Source organism: Eleginops maclovinus, chromosome 18 (assembly GCF_036324505.1).
Source record: "Eleginops maclovinus isolate JMC-PN-2008 ecotype Puerto Natales chromosome 18, JC_Emac_rtc_rv5, whole genome shotgun sequence".
NCBI lineage: Eukaryota > Metazoa > Chordata > Actinopteri > Perciformes > Eleginopidae > Eleginops > Eleginops maclovinus.
The window spans coordinates 17,985,066-18,009,274 of NC_086366.1; the positions used below are offsets into that span (position 1 = coordinate 17,985,066).

The 24,209-nt window shown below is 37.0% G+C and overlaps 3 protein-coding genes across 3 annotated transcripts; 2 read left to right on the forward strand and 1 right to left on the reverse strand.

The window, feature by feature from the left end:
* Positions 1-1,135: 1,135 nt before the first annotated feature.
* Positions 1,136-3,869, reverse strand: hmgb1b (high mobility group box 1b). The gene is made up of 5 exons (XM_063907673.1): positions 3,636-3,869; positions 2,367-2,522; positions 2,112-2,257; positions 1,842-2,016; positions 1,136-1,703 (listed from the first exon to the last, which is right to left on the reverse strand). Exons 2-5 carry the CDS (start codon positions 2,511-2,513, stop codon positions 1,575-1,577), a joined length of 597 nt encoding a protein of 198 aa, XP_063763743.1. The 5' UTR covers positions 2,514-2,522; positions 3,636-3,869; the 3' UTR covers positions 1,136-1,574.
* Positions 3,144-7,510, forward strand: LOC134880496 (testis-expressed protein 26-like). Its single transcript, XM_063907450.1, is given in 11 exon segments — positions 3,144-3,335; positions 3,644-3,790; positions 5,514-5,553; positions 6,212-6,296; positions 6,409-6,533; positions 6,536-6,570; positions 6,676-6,832; positions 7,005-7,166; positions 7,240-7,298; positions 7,301-7,393; positions 7,496-7,510. Coding segments are annotated over 11 exon segments (1,110 nt in total).
* A 971-nt stretch (positions 7,511-8,481) lies between these two features.
* Positions 8,482-22,217, forward strand: wdr95 (WD40 repeat domain 95). Its single transcript, XM_063907451.1, is given in 32 exon segments — positions 8,482-8,491; positions 9,011-9,210; positions 10,157-10,180; positions 10,356-10,409; positions 10,497-10,580; positions 10,747-10,812; positions 11,251-11,485; positions 11,839-11,923; positions 12,048-12,085; positions 12,088-12,139; positions 12,220-12,265; positions 12,374-12,420; positions 12,980-13,097; positions 13,273-13,342; positions 13,883-14,123; positions 14,212-14,317; positions 14,799-14,950; positions 15,138-15,240; positions 15,381-15,487; positions 15,588-15,667; positions 16,006-16,060; positions 16,148-16,193; positions 16,582-16,641; positions 19,074-19,236; positions 19,336-19,431; positions 19,534-19,592; positions 20,163-20,295; positions 20,399-20,438; positions 20,837-20,925; positions 21,398-21,579; positions 21,682-21,754; positions 21,900-22,217. Coding segments are annotated over 31 exon segments (2,871 nt in total). The 3' UTR covers positions 21,712-21,754; positions 21,900-22,217.
* The last annotated feature ends 1,992 nt before the right edge of the window (positions 22,218-24,209 follow it).

Below are 24,209 nucleotides of genomic sequence, written 5' to 3' on the forward strand. Positions count from 1 at the left end.
TCAATGATAAAAAAATATATATATATTGTAACATTTAGAATTAGATATACTAAGCTGATGTTAAAAGCCTAAATTGTGAACATACTTTCTGACCAAAAATGCAATTTACTATGAAATGAAGCAAATGTCAGCCAACAGTTAACGTGCATTATCATTAGCTATAGAAAGAAGCGGGTTTGTTGCCCCCTCCATTCAGAGAAAAAAAACTTCTGGTACATGATTCAGGTGAGATTGAAATTAAATAGTTGGGCTGAGATCATTTGTAAGGCCTGGGAAAGTACAAATGTATCCGTGTGAAATGCAATGAAGGCATGTTTTGATCTGACAAATGTTTGTTTGACTGCTGCTACAGTTTTTTTGTGCTATGAAGGTATGTGGGATGGGCACTTGCAAATGACAGTTACTGTTGCTTTCATTTCTAACTGCAGTTTACCTAATTTAGCGCCCCCTTCTGGATTTGAGACCACAGTACACTAACCAAACAAATAACATTCATGTTCCAGAGCTATTCTGGGAAAATAATAAAATAAAGTGTTGAAGCAAAATCTTGTTCATGTTCCAAAACCATTTATTGCTTTTTGTATAGTTTTATTCTATATTCCTTGACTTTATTTGTATTTTCTCCATTCATGTTTATTGTTATGCATTAGGATAAACACCAATGTGAATTACCTATTTAACTTTTAAAACAAAATCTGACAAGCATTCCTTGGTAAATGCAATATTCCAGTAGGGTCGTGATTACCTTACCTTGTCCAAATCATTCAGGCCCTTTTTTAATGGAATTACACAAATGCTCATCATTTTATTAAGACATGTTTACTGTATGTATATTGATTGCCGTTTTGGGTGGCCAATCATTTCATCCAAGTCTGAATATATAGTCTATATAGCTTTACTCCGATGCATCAGAAACAGAGTACACATTTTGTTGATACTATGAAGCCCTTGTTTCCAGTTAAGAATATTTTCTACTACACTGTATACATATGATTGGACAGTGTTGGACTTATGTATGTATGCTAGAATACATTACTAATATTATAATGTATTGGTGGGCTACGTTTTACACATTTGGTCTTTGATAACTTACCCGTAGCCTTGGGTGATGTTGACAAAATAAGAAGAAAAGACAAACTTTAAAAAAACGACCTTTATTGAAGACATTCTTCAATGTCAACAGCTGCTTTTGATATTAGAGTGGTATTCAAACAACAATAAAAAGACATTGGGACGTCACATAAAAAAATATTTTTAAAAATAAAGAATAATACATTACCAACTCAGAATCTTATTTTTGAGTTGTAACACCTAAAGACTAGTTACTTTTATACTGATTTTAAGTCCTCCTTTACTGTTACATATAGCAGGAGATAAAGTACTACCACTAGAAAATCCCCAACAAAAGATATGTAGTGTTAACTTTACAAAAAAAGGAGAATAACACTGTACATCTTAAAAACATTAAATATACACATGTTGTTGTTCAATCTGACTTATGTTTCAAGATGGTGAATTGAATATAGTAGGGTTATATGGCATAAACAAAAATTCAGTTCCCACCCTCATGTAGACTACTCATCGTCCTCATCATCGTCATCTTCCTCCTCATCTTCTTCATCGTCATCATCATCGTCACATGCAGCTGCTGCAGGAGCAGCTGCTGGCTCAACTGTGCCCTTTGTGCGGTAGGCAACGACATCCTTTGGAGGCAATCAAGAGTGTTTTAATAGAGAAAACTACTTTTTTAACAGCTTCATATCATTTGTTTCCTTTTACCTCAAAACCTTACAACATAATTATCAGATTGAAGAAAAACAGGTTTAGTTTTGTCTATTTACCTTGTCATACTTCTCCTTCAACTTGGCCGCCTTCCTCTCATATGGCTGTTTGTTTTCTGCAGAGGAACTGTTCCACATCTCTCCCAACTTCTTTGCCGTGTCCCCAATAGTAAGTCCAGGATGCTCGCTTTTTACCTTTGGGCGAAAGTCACCGCAGAACAGGAAGAATGCGGACCTGTGGGGGAAAAATATATCAAATAAAAAATCACAATCCACTCGCCACTAACAAATAAAAACTTTGTGAGTAGCAATTTTATTATGGTCCCGTACGGTGGTCTCTTGGGGGCATTGGGGTCCTTGAATCGCTTCCTCTTCTGGCCCTTGGGGGGATCGTAATTCTTCATGTCCCTCTCATAACGCAGTTTGTCTTGTTTGGCCAAATCCTCAAACTTGCCTTTCTCTTTCTGTGACATTGTCTATGGGAAGAAAAAACTGTGTTAAACATCAAACAGGCAATCACTGATGAAAACACATTTTTGGGTTATAAAACAAAAAGGAAATTCAGATAAAAGTCATTTATTTTACCTTCCATCGTTCAGAGCATTTCTTGGAAAACTCTGAAAAGTTGACAGAGGCTTCAGGATGTTTCTTCTTATGCTCCTCTCGGCATGTTTGCACAAAGTAGGCATATGAGGACATTTTGCCCTTCGGCTTTCTCAGATCCCTTCCCATCTTGGATTGCTAAATAGAAAAAAGAATTATAAGTATCTGTTTTTAAAATTAATACACCCAAGTCTACTCATGCAGCAGCAGTGGTAATATCTTAATATCACCTAAATGAAGGGACTGCCTATTGCTTTGTCAGTTCCACCTATTGTTTAAACCGGGTGGTGGGAGGAGGGTCTCAGGAATGACTAATAACCCATTGTATGTTAGGCCAACAAGATGCTCTAATACACATCAGTTTCCTGGTACTGTACTTCTAACATGCATTCACGTTGATAGTTGATAGTACAACGTTACTTAAAACTGTGGTGTTGTAACTATATTATCTGGTGACGTTATTAACCTCCTATTAATATAATATGCAGATGCAGTATTAGCATTAGCTTCCACCGCCTTTGATTGTTAGCCACTGTGGCTTGCAATTGCTTTGTGTCCCCTTGCCTTCAGCGTTAGCCTTAAGCTAGTGCTAGCTAGCTGGCATGACACAGAGCTCATTTCAGGAGAAGATTATTAAAATGGCTGATTTGATTGCGAACAATCACGTGCCCCCCGCCTCTTATAAGGCCTCTTATTTAACCTGAATGTCACGGCATCCTAATGCAAATAATTGGATTTAAAGTCTTAATAAAAGTAGAAATGTTCGTGGAAAGGGATGCTCCGCCTGCATCACTGGGGCTGCTTTCAGCTCTAGCAGTGTTAACCTACGCTCACCTTCCAGCTAGCGTTAGCTTTTATGATAGCAACACGGCCAGCCACCATTACCAGGCTAACAGAGCAGCTATAACGCTACGCTCACTACACCCTAGCGGATGTTACGCTAACCAGAGCGTAGTAGTTGACTTGATCATTCAGGGGTTATCCTTTTACGTGCGTATCACCTTGATTTGTTTATTGACGTCAGTTTTGGTCTAAGCTAATTTCTGAGTTAGATAACTGCCCAGCTAAGTGACCATGACATTATTTATCTCGGGCAGGAGCTTGATATAATTTTAGCATCCTATCCAGCTAAGTCATGCAAATAATCAATGGTTACAATGCAGATTTATACTGCACTAAACCTTACCGCCTCTATTCATAACAGGTACGCAATAGTCACCTTCTTGATACTTTAACATGTATAATACTTACCCCTACAGCACTGTAAGAAGCCAGCTCTACGTCGGTACGTCCCAGACAATGGAAAGAAAAGCACCGGCTGTGGGGAGGCTGTGGGGAGGATGCCTCTGTTTGTCCTGTGTGTCGGGCTCCGGCTGTCGGACATTGGCTGCCGTCAGCTCCTTGGAGTATCTTATTGGACCCGCGCTGCTTCAGTCCTGCTTGTTGTGCAGTTGGTTGTCCAAAACACGGCAGGGCTGTGGCGCTAAACTTGAAACAGCCAACGCCTTTATTCTACAGAAAACAAAATAAAACAAATAGTCATGTTGGAGCGGGAAACAACAGCCAGCTTGAGAGGTGTTATATTTACCGATGTTTAGACTACTGTAGTAAAAGTAAAACCAGGCTACAATGTGCACCTACTTCATTAAGGCTACAAATAAGTATGCAATGCTAATGATTAAGCTTTTATTTCAATCTGCATTGAGGCTTGCATTGTCACTTTGCATGATACGTTCTCAATTGCAAAATGAATTTCAAATTGCATTGTCATTTGAATGATGAAGCCAAAGTAAATGTTGATTATTGTTACTACCAGTGGTGTAAACTAAGTAATTAAGTAGATTTATTCAAACACTGTACTTAACCTAAATACAATTTTGAGGCCCTTTACTTCCTACCTGAGTATATCATTTTTGTAATGCAAATGGTGTACTTTTACTCCATTACATTAATTTAATACCTTTAGTTACTTTGCAGATTTGCATTAATAATGTGAAATCTAATCAACACTTAGAAAAATAAAATTTTGGTTACCCCATGGAGTAAATTCACAATCTACCCTGCAGTATACACAGTAGTTAAAACTAGCTGCACCTTTACCAGGTTGATAACACTTAAATGCATCAATAACTATACCCCCGAACATATAATATATTATTCTGAAATGGGCTGATCTGCATGAGTACTTTTACATTTGGTACTTTAAGTATATGTTGATGCTAATACTTTTCTATTTGTATTTAAGTAACATTTAAATTGCAGGACTTGTACTTGTAACAGTGTATTCCTACACCCTGGTACTTCTTTTACTCAAGTACAAGTTATGAGTACTTCTTCCACCTCTGGTTACTACTGTGCCTGCAAATTATCAAAAAGGCCTATACAACACAAAATTGTTATAGGACTTTATAAGGAAGTCTACTATGTACTTTATTATATTACTGGATTTAGCATGATTTTAATACGGTATTGTTATGATGGAGATTTTGTTTTTTCAGGTTTTAGTAATTAAACCAGGGTAAAATTAAGTTTAATGACTACTGTAAGATTCATTGATAACTGCTATGAAGGATCTGAATGATTTCCTTCTCTGTATAATATGTTGTGTTCATATGAACTCAAATATTTTGAAAATATTTGTTTAATAAATTGCTAAAAAATATGTTTTCTTGGGAGGGAGGTGGGAGGAGAGCATGTCTTTGAAGTAGCCTTCCTTATTTTCAATAATTCATCTTATGCAAAGTAATTATTTTGTACAGTATTTCGTAGCATGCAATTAATTTACTTGGTTAAATGTACACTTTACCACTGTCACAAACAGACATAAACAGGGCAAGCTTGCATGTTGAATTTTTTATGTAACATCTCCCCTGCTGAGCAGCTCAGTGTGGCCATTCAAATGTTGTCTCCATAACCACAGTCCATAGCACCTAAACTCCCTGCTGGGATCATCTCTGCATAGATCAAAAATGATAACTAAGAGACACACGTTCTAATCTAATTATTAAAAACAGGTTTGAATTAAAAATCCATAGTTGTCTGTAACACTGCTCAGCAAGCCATCCATGATGTGAACTATCATCTGGAAATCGAAATGGAAAGGTGTCCATAGACTGAAAACAACTACAGAACAATACACCAAAACAACGGTCACCAATGACTACCAAAGGTAATGTAAAACAAATGATATGTAAAGATTGAACTTACTTGAAAATACGGTTATCATTTAGATTTGCAAAAACATGTTACATTTAATTTAGAAGGCAATTTCTTATACTTTTCTTTTACATCTTGTTTTACTGTGATATAGCTTTGTTTGGTGTATACTCCCTATTTGCATTGTAATAATTTACTGTATTATTTTGGACTGTTGAGTGTGTCACAATTTATTATGATCAATCCTGTAGTTATTATTTGGTTCAAAGCATTATAATTATTAACAAACAAGTCTGCTGTTTCATGCTCCCTTGCCTAGGTGTAATTTGAGTTCATAACAAGGGCATTATTTCCACTGTCATATGTCCCCCCTAACTTTCCCAAATATTTATTTTGTATATCTGAACATCATTTAAGATAAGATTGTCAACTGTAAAAGTGCAAATACATCAATTATGTATCTACTATTATTATTTGGTTATAATTGTATTATCTATTCCGCTATTGAGGATCATAGTAACAGGGTTGACACTCTAGCTTTCACAGTATTTGCTCTAATGATTTAAATTTTGTTTTGTTTTACACATTGTTTTGCCTGAAAAGACTGTTACACACAACCTATTAGCAATTCAGGGTTGCAATTCTATATTCTTTTTTTCTTTATTTTGTAGTGGGCAAACAATGGTGGGATCCATATGAAACTTCCAATAAAAGACACTTTGTCTACCGGTCAAACCTAGCTGCAGAGATTGTGCTGTAAGTTATATTTATGTATATATGGCCCTGAAAGTTCTGAATGGGCAAACACAATTATGTAAGATTGTTTCAGTGTGTTTATAATTGTATGTCTATGTTGATGCATGTGTAGCTGCCCAGCGTCAACTTCATTTACAGACTCATATTCACAGTCTGGACCTTTTGGATCAACTGTGTACAGCAAGGAATTTTGCTGTAAGCCAGCCTGTAAGACTGAGCGTATTCGCACAGGAACAGCCTCGGGCAGAGGAGAAACAACCCACATCCCAGTCAGGTTGGTATTTAGGCTGTGTTAGCCTCAATTTTCATGAATAGTTAAATGGCATGCTAGACCTCTCCCAGTGTATCGTAACTTTTAAAGCAAAACATTTTCCCCAAGTCTTTCATGATGTGGAGGCTGCTTAAGGAGACTGCACAAAGCTCTGACTATGTCAGCTTTCCTTGGAAATATCCTCTGTCTGAGGGGGGGATCAGTAAGGCCTTGACAGCGCAGTACAGCTCCGTCTACACATGTGACTACATGGGTATGCCTCAAGGTATGTCTAGTCTGTTTGTTCAGTCTTGTGTATATGAACACGTCAGAACAGCTGAACTACTGACATTCAACTCAGGCCTGTCAAAATCGAACAACCAAAAAAGCTTCTTTACAGCTTATTTTACAGTTGTTGTGGAACATATTTGAAAGTACATGATCATATTATTTTGCAGAAAGAAGACTTGCACCTCTTCACAGCAGACATGAAATGCAGCTTTCTACTAATACAGAGATGAGGGGAAATTATCGCGAGCCAAAGCAAAAACCTGAACTGCTGGGCAACTTCTATCACTATAGCAGCAGCACACATCCTAACATGACCAGTGGTGGTATAGGTGTGTATAAGAGTGCTTGCAATTCACCAAGCCTAAAGCTTTGTTGTCAATTATTCACCTCTGTGTGTTTCAGTTCCTACTGTTGTGCAAAGGCATGCTCAGCAGAGAAGATCAGACTTGGCAAACTACGACTGGTTTTGTGGAAAGAGAATCACTTATGTCACAGATATGATAGGCTTTGCTGCCCATGGAGCTGCAGCAGTTACACAAAGTTTTACCTCAGCAGGGTACATACTGTATCAACTTAACATTGTTGAGCATTTGAATAGGTTGCTTACTGATTTTAACTAATATAGGTAATTCCTATCTATGTCTTTTGGCTTTTACAGAAAAGGATGCTATAAGAACAGCTTGGAGTAAAGACCCAAACAGAAAGGAGAAAGTGAATAAACTCCCAGCAAATGTGTGTAATTACTGCGCACCAGAGAGGATATCAAGCTGGCAGGACCTCTCTAAACCTTGTTGCTTATGATAGAGTTTATCTGTCTTTGTATTTTATGTTTCTTTTTCTAATGAAAGGGGTTATAACTGTAATAACCAATATAACATAATATAATTAAGGCTAATTTAATTGTTGTATCATTATTGTGTGGAATCCTTGTGCTGTGATAATTAAACATTCTCAACTAGTGAAAAAGTACTTGTCTGCTTTCATGTTTGCCCCCGTATTCTGCTATCTCGTACGTTTTGCCGTCTGTTTGCAGCTTGATAACACATCTCATTAAAAACATATTACATTGGTTTAATGGTTCAATCTGCTTATAATATCCCAAGCAGCACCACTTTTTTATCCTTCTGTTTTGCATTCTGATACACTGTATTCCATGTCAATCTAAAAGAAATTTAATGATTTAGCTTTTATTTATTTATTCCCTCGGTAGTTCAAGGCAAATTAAAACATGTGTCAACATTAATGATAAAATTCAAATAGTATTACCTAAAGATTGTTATAATAATCATCTAATTTAAGTACAATGTAAACAAAGCAATACATTGTTAGTTTTAAACAAGATTTAACATGGTTCTAACAAGGTCGTCAACAAGGTGCAGGTTCTTGTCTTTAGTGTCATCTCAGTTGTCACCCTTGGTTCCTTAGCTACCATGGGGCCACCTGATCAGCTCAGGTGTAATGTTAGAGTGAGTGTCAGGTAGACTAATGTGAGATCTGTGTTTTTAAATTGTGTCTGAGGCAATGTGCTGCACTAAAGGCTGCGTTTTATATCACGACAACCCTTTAAACTTTAACAACTAACAAGGATGCCATTGGGGATGAAGGTCCGCTCTTCTTCAGCCTCAGGAAGATTAGAAACCCAACATGTGTCCAGGTAATCTGCTACTATGTTTCTCTCCTTAATTAACTCACGTTTATTTTTCTTGATCATTTTATAGTTAAAACCAATTGTGTCTTCATTTTCTGGAGAACTTATAGTAATAAAAGGTTGAGCCTTTGCCTTGTTTCTCTGTAATGTTAAGAACATGTTTACTGTTGTCATGGTGCTTGAGTTGCCAAGTGGGGCAGCACTGAGGAGTTACCATGTACAGGTAATAGAAGTCTGATAACTGCTCTCTTTTTATATCCATGGAAAAATCATGCTGCAAAGATTTAATATATGCATAACTTCTAGTGCACTTTTATTGTTTTTAATGTGTAACATTGTTGGATACTTGGTGTCAACAAAATAAACAATACAAATAACCAAAATAAAAAGCTTCTCATATAATTGTAATGTGTTCCAAAACAAAAATTACCCATCATAACAATCTGCTATAAGAACAGTGCTTGCATTTAATTAAACCAACATCTCAATCCTCCATCATCATATGTGAACTGTGGAGAACTGCAGACAGGACGACGGGGTCAGGTTGTTGCGGTGGGAAACTCACAGATGACCTCAGCAAGGACAGACAACAGCAGCCTGAATGGCTTGTGCGAGAGCTGCTGAGACAGAACAGGCGAAGACACTCGATCACCATTGGAGATGAGACTCAAATAAGACGACAACACTCTATTATTTACTCAACTTGCAAATTGTGCAGCCTCAAGGTACAGTTTACAACACTTTAATTTAAAATCATAGAAATAGGTGTGATATATTTGACCTCTGAAACTGAAAGATTCTCCTAAATTAGGATTGTTTCAGTTCCATGATAGATTTTCATCCTTTTAACATTGAGTCTGCTTTCTTTAAGTTGCAGCATTTAGCCTCAAGGTGTCACTAGAGTGTTACGATAAATAGTTTACACACTCTTTCTGACGTTGTTAAACTCAGCTACAGCTGAAGCATATCCCACTCACAAGGTGAGCTGCAGAAAGAATGAGGTAATTCCAAAAGTGCCATTTTAAATTACATTGATGATCAATGTACTCACAGCCTGACACTGCATTGGGCACGACAATCTGTCCCAGAGCCAGAGCTGGCCATGGTTCAGTCCAAAGTAGAACCGAATTTAGTTGCTGAGCTAACCACTTAAATGGACCTCAGCAGTATTCAAATTCAAGCTGACAAAAAATTAAGGACTGATGCAGGAGCATGAACACCAGCTAAAATTGCCGGTGCATATGTCAGTCACACTCTCCTGCTTACTGTAATGAGCAATGTGCCACGGCAGATTGGAAGGAGCAGGCTCAGGAGTTCAAAGTTATGCAGTTTTCATAAAGAGATTTGTAAAGCAGACAACTTTCAGCACTTCCATCACTGACTGATAAAACAATTATCTCTGACATCCTTAAGTAATTAGGCTGTTTATCCCCGTTATTTATTAATGATGGATCAAATAGTGTCATGGATCAATGACCCGTTGCTAGGAAACCGTAGCCAAATGAATAGAGGGCATTAGACGCAGAGAACATGGCCAGCCATCCCGCCTTGTGAAAGCATCTCCACATCTCATAGCAGACAAATGGCCTTTACAGATAATTATTTATACTCAGAGGTGAAGCCCTAATCATATGTGTTGATAATTACATGGTGTTAATATCTCTTCTCTAGCACGCATGCTTTATCAACTGCCTGGTGAGTGCATTTGAGTGGACTGAAAAAAATTGGAAGTAGCATTTTATTGCAAAATAAACCATATTTCTGGTATATTTTGTATTGTGCTCTTTTCTTTGAATATTCATAATCAACCAGCATTAATTGGTTGATATCATAACACATGTCACAAGTGTTTGTTTTTTTCTCCAATAAGCTTGATGAGACGATATCACTCGACAACCTCCAGAAATTGAAACTAGCATTCGAGGTACCGTAAACTGCATCTTTAAAAAAAACTCACTGTCAGTCTGGATATGCATTTCTGCAATATGTGACATTATTTTTCCTTGTAAAGGAATTTGAAAGGGGTGGCTCGAGATCCATTGATGCAAAGCGTTTTGGACATTTATTGAAGAAGTGTTTGGGTTTGCCTAAGACAGTAAGGACAGTGGAACATTCCTCCTAATATTTTTATTCTGTCTCAGATTTTCTCATCCCTGCATTCTCTGTGTCTCACTTCTTTGTAATCAAGGAGGAGCGTTAGCTATTGCCAGAACTGATTTACACTAAGTGTCGTTGTTCAGTATTCTTTTGTTATTTCACAGAGCAATGCGCAGATACAAGGGTTATTTAAGAAGATTGATTATTTGGGCCAAGGACAGATTTCATGGGTGAGATGAAATTTATATTTATTTCTTATGGAGCATGCATCAATTTCATTCAGGAGGTTTGTCTTTTTTATGACACTTTGCACACTATGCCCTATGAAATGTGACAGTTGTAATTCAGCAATAATAAGTAGAGCATGTAGAGCTGTTACTCAGCTGAACACGATGATTCAGGCTAAACCAGGAATTTTAATACACATTTTACTGCATGATAACGCATTTACTCATTAATTTGGAAAGCATATTGTAACAAATTGTAACACGTAGAAACTAGCAGGAATCATCAACAGACAATTTGTTTTTGCCACAAGTATTTCTGTATTTTTGTTTCCCCCCTACCGCTGAAATCTAACCCTACTCATAAAGCCATGATAAAAATTGTATGGTTGTCAAGGTGCAGGATAGACAACCCTAACCTGACACAAAATTGATGTGACACAGGGTGAGTTCTGCACACACATGATGCATGAGTACAAAGAGAAGCAGGAAACTGTGAGACGCAGCAAGCAGGTGGCTTTTACTCTGCCAGCCTCTATGAAGACGTTGTGTCATGGCCTCCCCATCGTTAACATCCACTCCAGCCATGATTGCACCATTGTAACAGTGAGAGAAGACGGGGTTGTTTGCTACTGGAGCCCTGAACTGAAACCACTGAAGACCCAACATATATTTGTATGTATTTTTTTACCTTGTACATTCACCAAAATACTTTTAATTTTTATTTTCATCAAGCACATTAAAGACCATAACTCTGCCTTTAAATAATGTCTGCAAGCCCCAAACCCATTGGTTCCTACTACTGGGTGCACAGACCTTGGCCCATGAGTGTGTCGTTTTTGTTTATCACACAAACAAATGGTTACAGTGCCAGAGTAATATAGGAACATGTCCCCCCATGACAACAATGTGGCTCATAGATTTGCTCTGTGCCAATGGAGGTTTATAATAAGACTGCCTTTAATTTAATTGATCATGAATAACACAGCTGGTATTTCCTCACTAAATGTTTCTAACATCATTTTATTCCAGATGTAGGACCAGCAAGCAGGAAGTCAAAGTGGGCAAGTGACTTTATTCTGATGACAGAGTTTAACAAGCTGATGATTGGAACTGGGTAATATGACAAAAGCTTCAATAATATAATTAAAGACCAGATTCTGTTTAAAGTAAATTGACTGCAGGGTACAAACTATTCTGGCTTTTCTAATTGTGTGCGTCTTTTTTTTTTTATCTTGCAGGGACAGAGAAATCCAGCTTTATGAGCTTTCCACTCTGGAGCCTACTGCCAGATCAATGCACTAGAAACGGTGCCTTTGACTTTAGACTTCGGGTGAGCAACAAAACTGAACGTTAACATATCTTCCAAATGTCATAATAAGTCACAATAATGACTTTTATTTTTCCTTATAGCTGCACTGGCCCTGATAAATGTTGTATTGTGTATGGAGACACGGACGTAGGTCCTTTGGCTAAATCCTGATATCATCCTTAAACAAACTTATCATTAATTATACTCTACTTGATTTTTTACTGGCAGAGGTTAATTGTGGTGTTTGTGTTCCAGGGATGTGTTACTATCATGTTAATATCCTCTGTTGGAGATACCCTCAGGTAATTTTCTTGTATAGATGTTCAAACATTCAGTCTGTGACTTCCTTTTTGATTTCTTTTTTCAAAGTTCAACTCTTATTTTCAGTGAATCAGTGAATGAAGTAATAACATAATTACATTTTCATATGTTCGTTATAATATAAGAAACTCTTAATTAATTCCGAAAAATATGTAATATTGAGCTTTGCTAGACAGACATCTAGAGCAGGAAAATGATTTATGTGTTATCTTAAATCTCATTGAGGACTAAAATGTCTGGTCTCCACTCAGTACATTATACATATCAATAAGTAGCTATTACTGAGAGAACATTTTTCACCAGATATCAGGTTTGTAGCCGTGCAGTTCCTTCTTTCAAACAATTCAAAATGAATTTTACAATTTAGTTGATGGACTATTTGAAATACTGCAAAGTAGCCGGGTAAAAAGCTCTATTAGCAAAGAAACAGGGTTGAAAAATGATACGCTAACTACAATTTGTACTATTTGTAGGCGAGGCTGTGTCTGTGAAATGTAACCAGTTTCATGCATGATGTACAACTTAATTATTTTTTTATAGGTTATGGAATAAATTACCGAAGGTTGAAAATATGCCAAACATAGCAATTGACAATGCGGTGCTTTCTCCAAATGTGACATTTATCAGATGGAAGGTTCATCAGGACTGGGTAACACAGGTGACATTTAACCTTTTCCACGTGCATGTCCACTTCTCTTAGTATAAAGAAAAAAAATCTGAATTCAGCCAAGTTTCAATTTACATTATCTGCAGATAGTGTGAACAATTTACTTGCATTATGAACGGAAAATAATGAAATAGGCTGAGCCACTAACTCCTCTCTCTAACTCTAGGCAAAATATTTTCCTAGTTTTCACGCTGTTGTCTCCTCATCAAAGGAAGAATCTACTGCACTCGTTATAGGTAATTTCAGTTTTTTTTTGCTTTTAAAGAGAAAAATGTTGGCATAAGTTTAGCAATATTATGGGTTTCATTATTGTGACTTAAAACAGTTTTAATCTATCCTTACACGTGCATATTCTCTGTGATTTAAGATCCACAAAAAAGGATGAATGCTGAAAGTGTTGATAAAAACTCTACCGTGTAAAGTAATTCAATTTGGTGTCGAACATTAGGCAGCCTGGTAGGAGAGCAGTAAGAGATGACACATTATGAGTCATCCATCACAAATTCACCAATCAATGCAAGAATGTGTGTGTGTGTGTGTGTGTGTGTGTGTGTGTGTGTGTGTGTGTGTGTGTGTGTGTGTGTGTGTGTGTGTGTGTGTGTGTGTGTGTGTGTGTGTGTGTGTGTGTGTGTGTGTGTGTGTGTGTGTGTGATCGATCATGAAGACTTGCATGCTTGGTAATTTATTCTGATAATGGCTCACCCTTGCTACAGAAGGCATGTTTGATCAATGCTGATACACGTGACCTCATAATACTTTTTTTTCTTCTTCTTCAGGCTGTGTGCTGCCTCTAACAGACGCTGAGCAGCAGTTGGATGAGATCAGAGAGGCCTGCTATGAAGGTAAAACCAAGAAAATCCAACTGAGCTGGACTCCACAACTCCGTTCATCATGTGACCAGACAGTTTTCACCATATCTAAAGGTGTCAAGACCTTTGACCTTTGTCCGAAGCACAGTTTGCTGGTCACTGGAGGCATGGACAGGCTGATACGAATGTGGAACCCACATTTTTCTGGGTGAGGAGCAAGAATTCAGTGTGCTTTCCTAAAGATAATTAACAATAAATAAAAAAGCCTCACCTCTTGGTTCGGTTTTTCCTTTTAGGAAACCTAACGGTATTTTGAAAGGCCATTCGGCTCCAATCACTTACCTGCACATCTTCCCAGAGAATGGTCAGATCTTCTCTGTCTCTATAGACTGCACAGTGAAGGTGATTTATGATTCATTTTTAAGTTTCTGTGTTTAAGCATGTTCTTAATGATCCAAGAAGTACAGCATTCATTTGATGCTGTGCAATAAATGTTGGTAACTTTTGAAATTTAAAACCAAAAATGTAACCTTGTCTTTGACTTGAATTTTTTCCTGCTTTTCAACTGTACTACTCTACAATTCAGAAGACATTAAAATACATTTATAAAGGTTATTGTTACTTTTCTGTTAAAGTTTTATTTTATTTTATAAAACACAATGCCTTATTATAAACATGACTGCACAGCTGGATAAAAAGAAGCTCCACCTAGATAAGCTACAGTATGTATGATACGTAAATTATATAGAGTATTAATATTCTATGGTGCACATTAGGGTTAAGACTTCTGTGCTTCTACAATACATTCAAGGTTTTAGTTTTTATTTAGCACAGCATTGGGTGAACATTTTTGAACACTTCTGTTTACCTGTTGCTGTTTCAGATCTGGGATATTCAAGATCAGTGTTGCCTGTTTACAGCAGACTCACAAGCCAGCGGGATTCATGGTGACATATCTGCCTGCTCGTATTCCTCTGCTGTAAAATCCTTCTACATTGCAGCAGACTGTATGGCTGTGCTCTCCCTGAAAATAAGGTTTGTTGTCAAGCTGCTGTGCTTTATTCATAATAGAATCCAATGTGCTGTGAAGATATTTTGAAAATATTTCGCAGCAGAACTAATTCAAGGTTGCTGGTTTGTAAAATTCAAGTAAGGAAAAACACAGAGAAGACTTTTGAAGAACTGTTATTTTATTAATTTGGTTATTTTTTTCCTCTTTAAGGCCGAGGCTTCACAGCCGTCTGACTGCTTCCCATGATGAGGCTGTAATGTGCTGCGGATACAGTAAAGAATTCCGCCAGGTTGTCAGCTGCAGTGAGGGATCTGTGAGTAAATGAATTCTTCACAGACACAACTGACCCAGCTTCAAATTTCCAGTGAAATTCAATCAATGTTAAAACAGAAACATGATCATATTCATTTTACTTATATTAGTCCAGTTTACTCAATATGTTACTTTTTCCAGGTGGTTAAAGTCTGGGATTTTGACACTGGGCGGCAGGTTTTTGAATTTTGTGGAACACAAGACCAGTCTGCCATCACATGCATGGCTTTTGACCCCAAAGGGAGGAGGTACAGTACATATAACAGTTTGTCAATACATTGAACTTTCATAAAATGTTATTAGCCACAACTTCATTATAACTAAGTGTTTTTTTTATTTTATTTGCAGACTCATCACAGGTGGAAGAGATGGTTGTGTTAAGATCTGGAACTTTAACAATGGTCAGTGCCTAAAAACACTTAGGAAAGGTATGTATTTGACCTTTTCATCACTTCTGCTTAAAATAAAAAGTTTGTATACTATATTATATACAGCCCCGAAAAAAATTAAGAGACCACTTCAGCATTATTATTTGCTCTTGTTTTATTATTTATAGGTATGTCTTTGTTAATTTTTTTAATAATGTTTTCTATTATTGTATTCTATAAACTACTGACAATTTTTCTCCATGTTGAAATTCAACAGACACTGGAATGGCTGCCATACATATAGAGATAAAGATTTAAGAAACATTTGGAGTAGTCTCTTAATTTGTTCCGGAGCTGTATATGTATTTGTGAAAAATCACTTTCAATCTTTTCTGTAGATGGTGTAGGTAACGAAGTGTGCGACTGCATCTTTCTGCAAGTTCACATGTCTTTGTGAGTAATGATGTGATAGTTGGCAAGTGTTATTGGTTCAATATACATTTTAATCTATGTTGAGCTTGTGCAATTTTATGTTTGAAGCTATGTGATGTCTGTTGGCGGGGACCGGAAGATTGACATTTACCCAGTGAGTACAAAAGCCATGAGTTTTTGGTGTCATTTGTCATTTGTGCTTCAGAAATCCCATTCCAATTATTTCTCCAGTTCCTCCATCCAACCATCCATCCTGTTGTATCCCATTGTCATTTGTTTACATTGTCATTACCAGCTGAGCTCCATTCTGCAATGGTGAAAAACAAAACAAAACACTGATAGTTCATGTGGCATATAGCCTGCATTTCATTATAAAACTAGAACAAACTGCACATTTTTTTGCTGCATGGCAGATCTCACTTCTTATCATTGTCTGCTTAATAAGAATTGTAATATGTTTGACCAGCTAATAACATTATACAGTGTTTTAATATCCACATTTGAAGTGTTCTGTTTGCTAAGTGGGCATTTGCTTTTATCAGGACATACCTGAGGGCCTTCATCATGTCCAGAGGCCACAGCCTCCATGGCAGGATGATCTGGTGAGCAATGAATAGGGAATTGTCTTGACAATAACATTAAGAAAAGAGATTCAGGCCGACAAAAATAAAAGTCCCAAGACAAGTTATTCAATGGGCTCCAACTGAGAGTTAGTATTCCCTTGTGACGTTGATTCCAAGCAAACTAGATGACAGTGGTAGAAACACTGGATGGATCATTATTCTTCCATTTTTGAAAAAGCATTATAAAAATGCCCTAAACACAAATTGGATGTTTTTGCTAAATGAATGCATGATCAAAAACACATCAGGCAAGAAAACAATATGTGCTAGCGCTGTATTTATTTAATTACATCCTCATTCATCATTTTTTTGCTACAGTGTAGGAGTATAATACTGTTTTTTTCCTGCATGTGGTGCAATGCAGCTGCGATGTTATACATCTACTCCACTGTATTTCAGGGACAAATATTGTGCCTATATTAATTTTACAACAATGAGGATAAGAAACACATTCAAATACATATAATATGATATACTGTATACAAAACAAATAATATAAAAACTTAGCTCTGCAGTACAATGTTACAATGCTGTTGACATATTATCATTGTACATTTCACATTAGAAGAGCCAGTTATGTCTATGCACTGCCTCAGTCACTGGTGCACCTAAAGGGCTGTGTAGATAAAGCTTCACTGCCAGTTGTTTGTTCATATTACACACAGAGGACAACGGGGTCCTAAGAGCCTTTTTTTGCTGACTAGCTAGAAAACTCAGTAAGATATTGGTAAGTCAGCCTCCCTGATCTCTGCCCTACTGTGCAGCATTGCTTGCAGAATTGTTTTATTTTAAATCAAGCAGCAAGTTACCCCTTCAACCCTGCCTCACTTTTATACTCCATCTTTCCCTTTTCTGTTTCTCTTACTCTTGAGAATGTTATTAAAAACTTGATGATAGCAATTTTCCTGCCAATTTCATTAACCTATATTGTATGTAGGGCTAAACTAATTTATAATGTAATATATAATATATATTGAGGTTTTCTCACAGACACATCACTGCTGATGTCACATCAAATAGCTTCACTAAGTTTTTACTGAAATGTAAGATTGTTTTTTTGTAAAACGAATGCACTACCTACAGTGTATAATAGGTTAACATCAGTATATTTATTCACCGTTATTGTGTGCACAGAAATTATATTTAGATTAGAACAAAAGGTCCGGCAAATGTTGTATATTAAAAAGCAATACCACTGTCCCAAGAAAAATCTCCTTAAAGAAGCTATGGATTTGAGCCTCTAAAGTAATACTATATTCTTAATAGTATTAATAGTAATAGTAATAGTATTCTGAAATACTATTTGTGATTTTATAAAATAACTTTATAAAATCTCTCTTTGCTCTAAAGTAAAATCAACAACTTCATTAATAAATGCTACCGTGTGCTCTGAAAGCTTTGTGTACAGTCCATATAAAATATCAGAATAGATTACAGTTCCTTTATCTGATTTTACCTATATGAAGTAGTCAGTTTTACTCAGAATGCACGGCCAGGCTCTGTTTCCCATCTCCTTTATTATGGATGGTGGTTGCACTTACCCTCAAATAGAAAAACAAACAGAGAAGAAATAATGCAGTAGGGAGGACAGTAAGAATAGTGACCCATATCAGAGCCTTCCCTGATAATTGTTTTTCATTAATGGCCTGCAGGGAGGAGATCAATGGGTTCTTCTATATACAGAAACATACTGTATATTGGTTTGTTTCCGGTATCCACTTAGCCGCCATTTTGTTGATTTCTTCTCTGAACCTCCAGATTGTCTGAGTTATGTTACAACTCATTAATATTTCAAAACATGGCCTAGTTCAGTTAAATATTGCACTTGGCCTTGGAATATAATTTACAGTAAGTCTAGTAATCAGTGCCAGACAAAAATGCCATCTGCTTTTCCCTGATTTGTGTACAGTTTCTGGTTGGCAGCATCACACCAAGAGAACATATTTCTGTTGAGTTCAGTGGTAGTAAACACGAAGCACAATAAGCATCAGTATCAGTGTGAAGTACAGTGGCTGAAGTAATATTTCACTTGTTTGCACTTCCTTACATTTTTTTGTGAACAAACTGGGGAACTCACTCACTCACTTACTCACTCACTCACTCACTCACTCACTCACTCACTCACTCACTCACTCACTCACTCACTCACTCACTCACTCACTCACTCACTCACTCACTCACTCACTCACTCTCTCACTCACTCACTCACTGAGTGAGAAAAATATTTAGTCACATATTGTAACAGTTTTGTCAAGGCTAGTTAGATTTTTAGACATTTTGAAGTGACTTATTCCACTATGTTCTTAGTTAATAAAAAAGGCAGGAATCTTTCATAACAAACTGTAATACAAACTCTTAAATGTTTTATCCTGCAGTTATTTTTTTTTAAAACCTCACACTTCTCTTCTCAGAAGAGTGGCCATAAGGAGGACATCCTTTGTGTGGCGCAGTGTCCACCATCTCTCTTAGCTACCAGCAGCTATGATGGAGAGATTATAGTGTGGAACGTGGTTTCTGGACGAATACGGTGTCGGATAGTCAGCCCTCTTCTTGCTGAACACCAAAATGTTGAAGGTGATCTTGAAGCAAGGCAGATGTTGAATATATTTAACAAAAACTCTGATATGTCTATAGTAACATTGCATTTATTCTATGTGTTTTTCTGTTACATAGGACTGGATAAAAGTGTCCCAAGTATAATTTTCTTTAAGAACTCCAAGTTGCAGCACTTTTCCTCTGCTACAGCTCTGCTGTCGGCAGGAGCCATGGGTCAGTGTAATGAACAGCTCTAATTACAGCACATGATTGCATTTTACAGCCTCTCACAATGTATTCCATTACACTTTTAATTATGTATTTTCTCCTTTAAAGGTTGTATAAATATCTGGAATGTGCTGAGTGGAAACAAATTAGCCGGGAGTTTCAAAGCTGTAAGAAATGTATCTCAACAATATTCTTGGTTTTACTTTTGGGTCTCAAGGGCTAGGACTCTAGTTTTCTTTCTCTTATACTTAAAATTGCTAATCAGGCATTAAGATAATATGTGGCAAACTGTTTCTTTGCTTAGTGTTAGTTTTTTAACACTTGCAGGAACCTTCCTTGCAGCTACATAATGCAAACCAAGGACCTTTAATATGGGTAGCCCTAATAAAAAATGTGCTCATGAATACAGAAATTGAGTTTTGAGGCTAAAAAACTTTAATAAGTCATTAATTTTCACTAAAGACACAAAAAAACTAAACCTAAATGTTCTTTGCTATCATAGCCCAACTTCTTTTGTTACCTAGCAACAATGTCTCTTAACAGTTTCAAGGTATTATTATTAGAATGAACTTTTGTTTCCTCTACAAAAGTAACCAGGCAATACTGTCTGTTTCCAGGGAGAGTAACAGTTGTTATAGTCAGTTAATGCAAAAATAATACATATGAAAAGTTGGTGAGATGTCGGTGCCATGATTTTAAAGTAAAATCTTAAGCCTTTTTTTATATTCATGTTGCAGTCTAAATTCCAACAAAAGATTACAAAACTGGCAAAAACAGACAAGGACACGTTGCTGTACGCTGCTGACCGGATTGGTTACATCTATGTTTACAGCATAGAAAAGTTTGCTGCTGGGCAAAAGTCACCTAAAGGTAATCTGAATATTTTACCATGATTAGACATACAGTGAAAAACTGTTACTGTTTATCAGAACGTGGGAAATTAATCCCTCTTTGTGTTTTCATCTTCATTCAGCTGAAAACTTCTGGCGTGCTCACACCAGCAGAATTACTGGGTATGTAAAAAATCATGGTCAGTCATATTTATCTAATCTTTATAATATGGTAAATGCTATCATGCAGGAATTATGCTTTGGGTTGTGTGTTTTACTTTAATTTGTTGGTTGTTTGTAGGCTTAAAAGTCCCCAAGGGTAAATCCTTAGTGGAAGCAATCTTTTTTTTAGAATGACTTATTGGTAGCAGCAGAACAGCAAAACTTCCTTCTACTGCAGTAGACAAATCAAAGTAAAGAAGAAACTGTGTGTGGGAAGGTCTTAAACAGACAATCAGTATAGGTGAGGTGCTGTGCGGGGTGCATCTGCCATCAGACATACCAACAGAGTGGATGATTTAGGGTGTTCTGCCAGAAATGCCTTCTCTCATTAAATCTCATGTCTCTGTATTCTGGTCCAGCCTGCAGATTGTTGACAATGATCAAGTGGTGCTTACCTCATCCACAGACTACACTGTGCGCCTTTGGAGCGCACATGGAGAATACATAGGTGGGTGACATTTTGCATCTGTCAATCCCCTCTTTCTAGACATTATTAATTTCCATGCCAACAACATAAATCATGGAGCGGTGCTTTAAGTGGAAATGCTGTTATTTGTGGGTTTCTTCTTTCAGTGTGACAATATTCATGACTGGGTTAACCACTATGGGGCCTGGGGTAAAAATAATCTGCCTGGCCCTTATAGTACCCTTTTACTCCCGCTCCTCCTGTAGTGTGAATGTGCCCTGTCACCTTTAAGTACCCATCAAGTACAGGGCAAACAGCAAACTACATCATAGCTTAATTACATTTGCCTAGAGAGTGCGTAAACAACCAACGCTTCTATGCTAAAATACTTCCTGGCTGCTGGTTTACACTATGTGAATTACTTTCTGGTACACATTTATTCAGGCAGATTTCCTTCAGCAAAATGCTGCCCAATCTAAAAAAAATCATAGAAATGCAAAGTCTTTGTCCACAGGGACCTTTGGGCAGTCTGAGAGCTGGAGTGTCCATATATCGTCCTCTTGGAAACATCCTGCTGTCCCCTATGAGGTCCTCATTGATCCTCTGAGCATGGCACATCATGAAATTCTGAATGTTAAAACTTGTTCTGATGACATCGATCCTGACAAGTCTGGGGCTCATAGAGGTGAACATAAGGTGAGCTGAATTACTTCACTTAAAATTATCTGATCTGTGTAAGCTATGTGTCTCTCTGAACCAAACTGAACTGTGCCTGCTCCTCTTACGTCATGATTGCAGTCAGAGACACACAGTAAGGTGAGACATTGAGGAAGATTAAAGGCAGGTTTTACCCGGAGGAACAAAAGACAGGGTGAGTAATAACCATTACACCAACAAAAGCTGCTGTACACATGTTATGCAAGACTTTCACCAGACTCAGCTTAAAAAGTGACAGAGGTATAGAGTTATATTATGAACTTATATTCAGAGTGAGTGTGTCTTCTTTTGCATTTCAGGCTCTGTCATGGAACTCTCAGGCATGCTAACAAGCTATCGAACCACTGTGCTCTGAAAGGCTTCATGCCGTGGAGCCATCCAACACCAGACCTGTTATAAGAAGGGTGGAGGAACTAGAGTCATTTGAAAAATATGAAACTGTATTGATCGCAAAAGGGGAAAATAGATCATTGTCGCATCCAGTAATAGAACTCCTTCAAATAAAACATTTCTAAATTCCTACTATGCATGACATACTCAGCACTAAAGAGCTGAGGAGACAGACGGACAGAGAATAGCTTGTGGTGATAGTGGAGCATTAGAGCAGGTGGACAGAAGAAAACACATAAATCCAAATAAATGCCTATGTTGATTCTCTGTTTTAATGTGAGAAAAGAAGTTTTTTCTCACAAAGACAATTTTATAGTTCTAAAATCTTGAAAAGGGGGAGTGGGATATATCACCACCTTTCCTAGTTTGCATAATACATGTATTTATATTTAAAATATGATTTGTTATCCTTGTTTTAAGTACATTATCTTGGATCGTATAAAGGCGCTTTGGCATCCAGTGTATTATTAATAAAAACCTGCATGACAACTTTCGTAACAATCTTGTTTTGACTGTTCGCTACTTCCTTTATTATATACAGGTAGTGTTCAGGTATATTTATGTTTGGATGGAGGGTGCCTTATTAAACACCACCTCTCAAAAGCAGAATAGGGAGAGATAAATTTCAGGGTAACGGATTTGAATGTACACTACTACTGTAGTTTAGAACATGTGACAGGATGCAACACTTTTAGCTGCCCATTTGTAAGTAGATTGAGAGCCAGCCATATGTGAGCAGACACACCCCTATGTGTGCAAGAATAATAAATTGTGACATGCACAGTGTGACACACACACACACACACACACACATACACACACACACACACACACACACACACACACACACACACACACACACACACACACACACACACACACACACACACACACACACACACACACACACACACACACACACACACAATTTAATGTTTACAAACAAGAGGATCCCTGGGTAGGTTTGCCCAACCACCCTTGTTTGATTACAGTAACTATTAGCACTGCCCTATAACCTCATTACCAAAACAAATTCAAAGAAGTGGGAGCTCAGACTTACTCAGGAATGCTCAGACAATAAAAGCACCCAAAGGAAAGGAGAGATCTGTAATTTTGAAAGTAGAGGAATGAAATATTCTGGGTGGGAAGCATCTTAATTATAGGTCACAGCTAACCATACATCATGTGTTTTGTTCACGCCCATTCTTTAAAAATAGTGTGACATGAACCAAAAAACCTAACTGTGTTTCATTCATTCATTTCAGGGGGACACTTTCTTGTTTTTTCTAATTTCTAGCTGTAGGAGAGACTTGGTAATGGTCACAAATCTGGATTGACCAGTTAGTACATTAACACGAATGATGTATTCATGAGATGACAAACTAAACAACTAAAGATCAAAGTTAATGATACTATATCAGGTTGTATCGGCCTATAAACAAAACAATCATTTATTGGTATTTGATGAAAAAAAAACATACTAATATATAAGCATCTTTAAGTTTAAATCAAAGATAAATTAAGTTAACACTTTAGCCACATCATAATCAGCTGGTGTCCTTTTGGGGGCTTAAATTCAAAATGGGACCCCCACATTGGTTCTTGATCTGCCTGGACTTCAGTTTGTCCTCCAGACCAGCCTGACCAGCCTGACATTCATCAGTGCTTAACATCCCATACCTGCAGTTATAAATATTACACTGACATATTGTTGTAACTTGGTCCTTGCTTTTCTATGCACATTTCAGTGGGCATGATTTGATGTTATATTTCTGTTATTTAAAAGCTAAATGAAGCCATTACTGTGGTCAGGACTGAGACACTTCTTAGGATCATTACCTCTTAACTTCATTACAGACCTCCGAAAAACATTCCCTTCAGATGACATAACTCATATCTGAGGAAAACCTGAGAAAGAGATTTTGTTAAACTTTTATCTCAAGTCTGGATTTCCTTAGCATGACATATTTGCTAAAAATGTGTAATTCAGCTGAAATAGTAAGCCAGCATACAAATTTGTTCTAGATAAACTAAATGTGATGTAGTCACTCATAGTGTAAATTAATTGTAGTCATTCAGATGTACATGTACATATTTTACATTTAATAATATCAAGCATCACATAATTACAGACCTATACACCTAAACAGTTTTTCACTTTCAGGTATTGTGGTAATTATCTCCCTGTTCAAGTCAAAGTTATGCTGGAAATAAATAAC

What these genes read in the sequence shown, in the direction of transcription:
- hmgb1b (XM_063907673.1), bottom strand. Translation starts at nt 2,513, where the DNA reads ATGGGAAGGGATCTGAGAAAGCCGAAGGGCAAAATGTCCTCATATGCC. An exon ending in AATGCCCCCAAGAGACCACC is followed by an intron (nt 2,017 to 2,111) that starts GTACGGGACCAT and finishes TTTCCCCCACAG; the next exon opens with GTCCGCATTCTTCCTGTTCT. An exon ending in TGAAGGAGAAGTATGACAAG is followed by an intron (nt 1,704 to 1,841) that starts GTAAATAGACAA and finishes TTGCCTCCAAAG; the next exon opens with GATGTCGTTGCCTACCGCAC.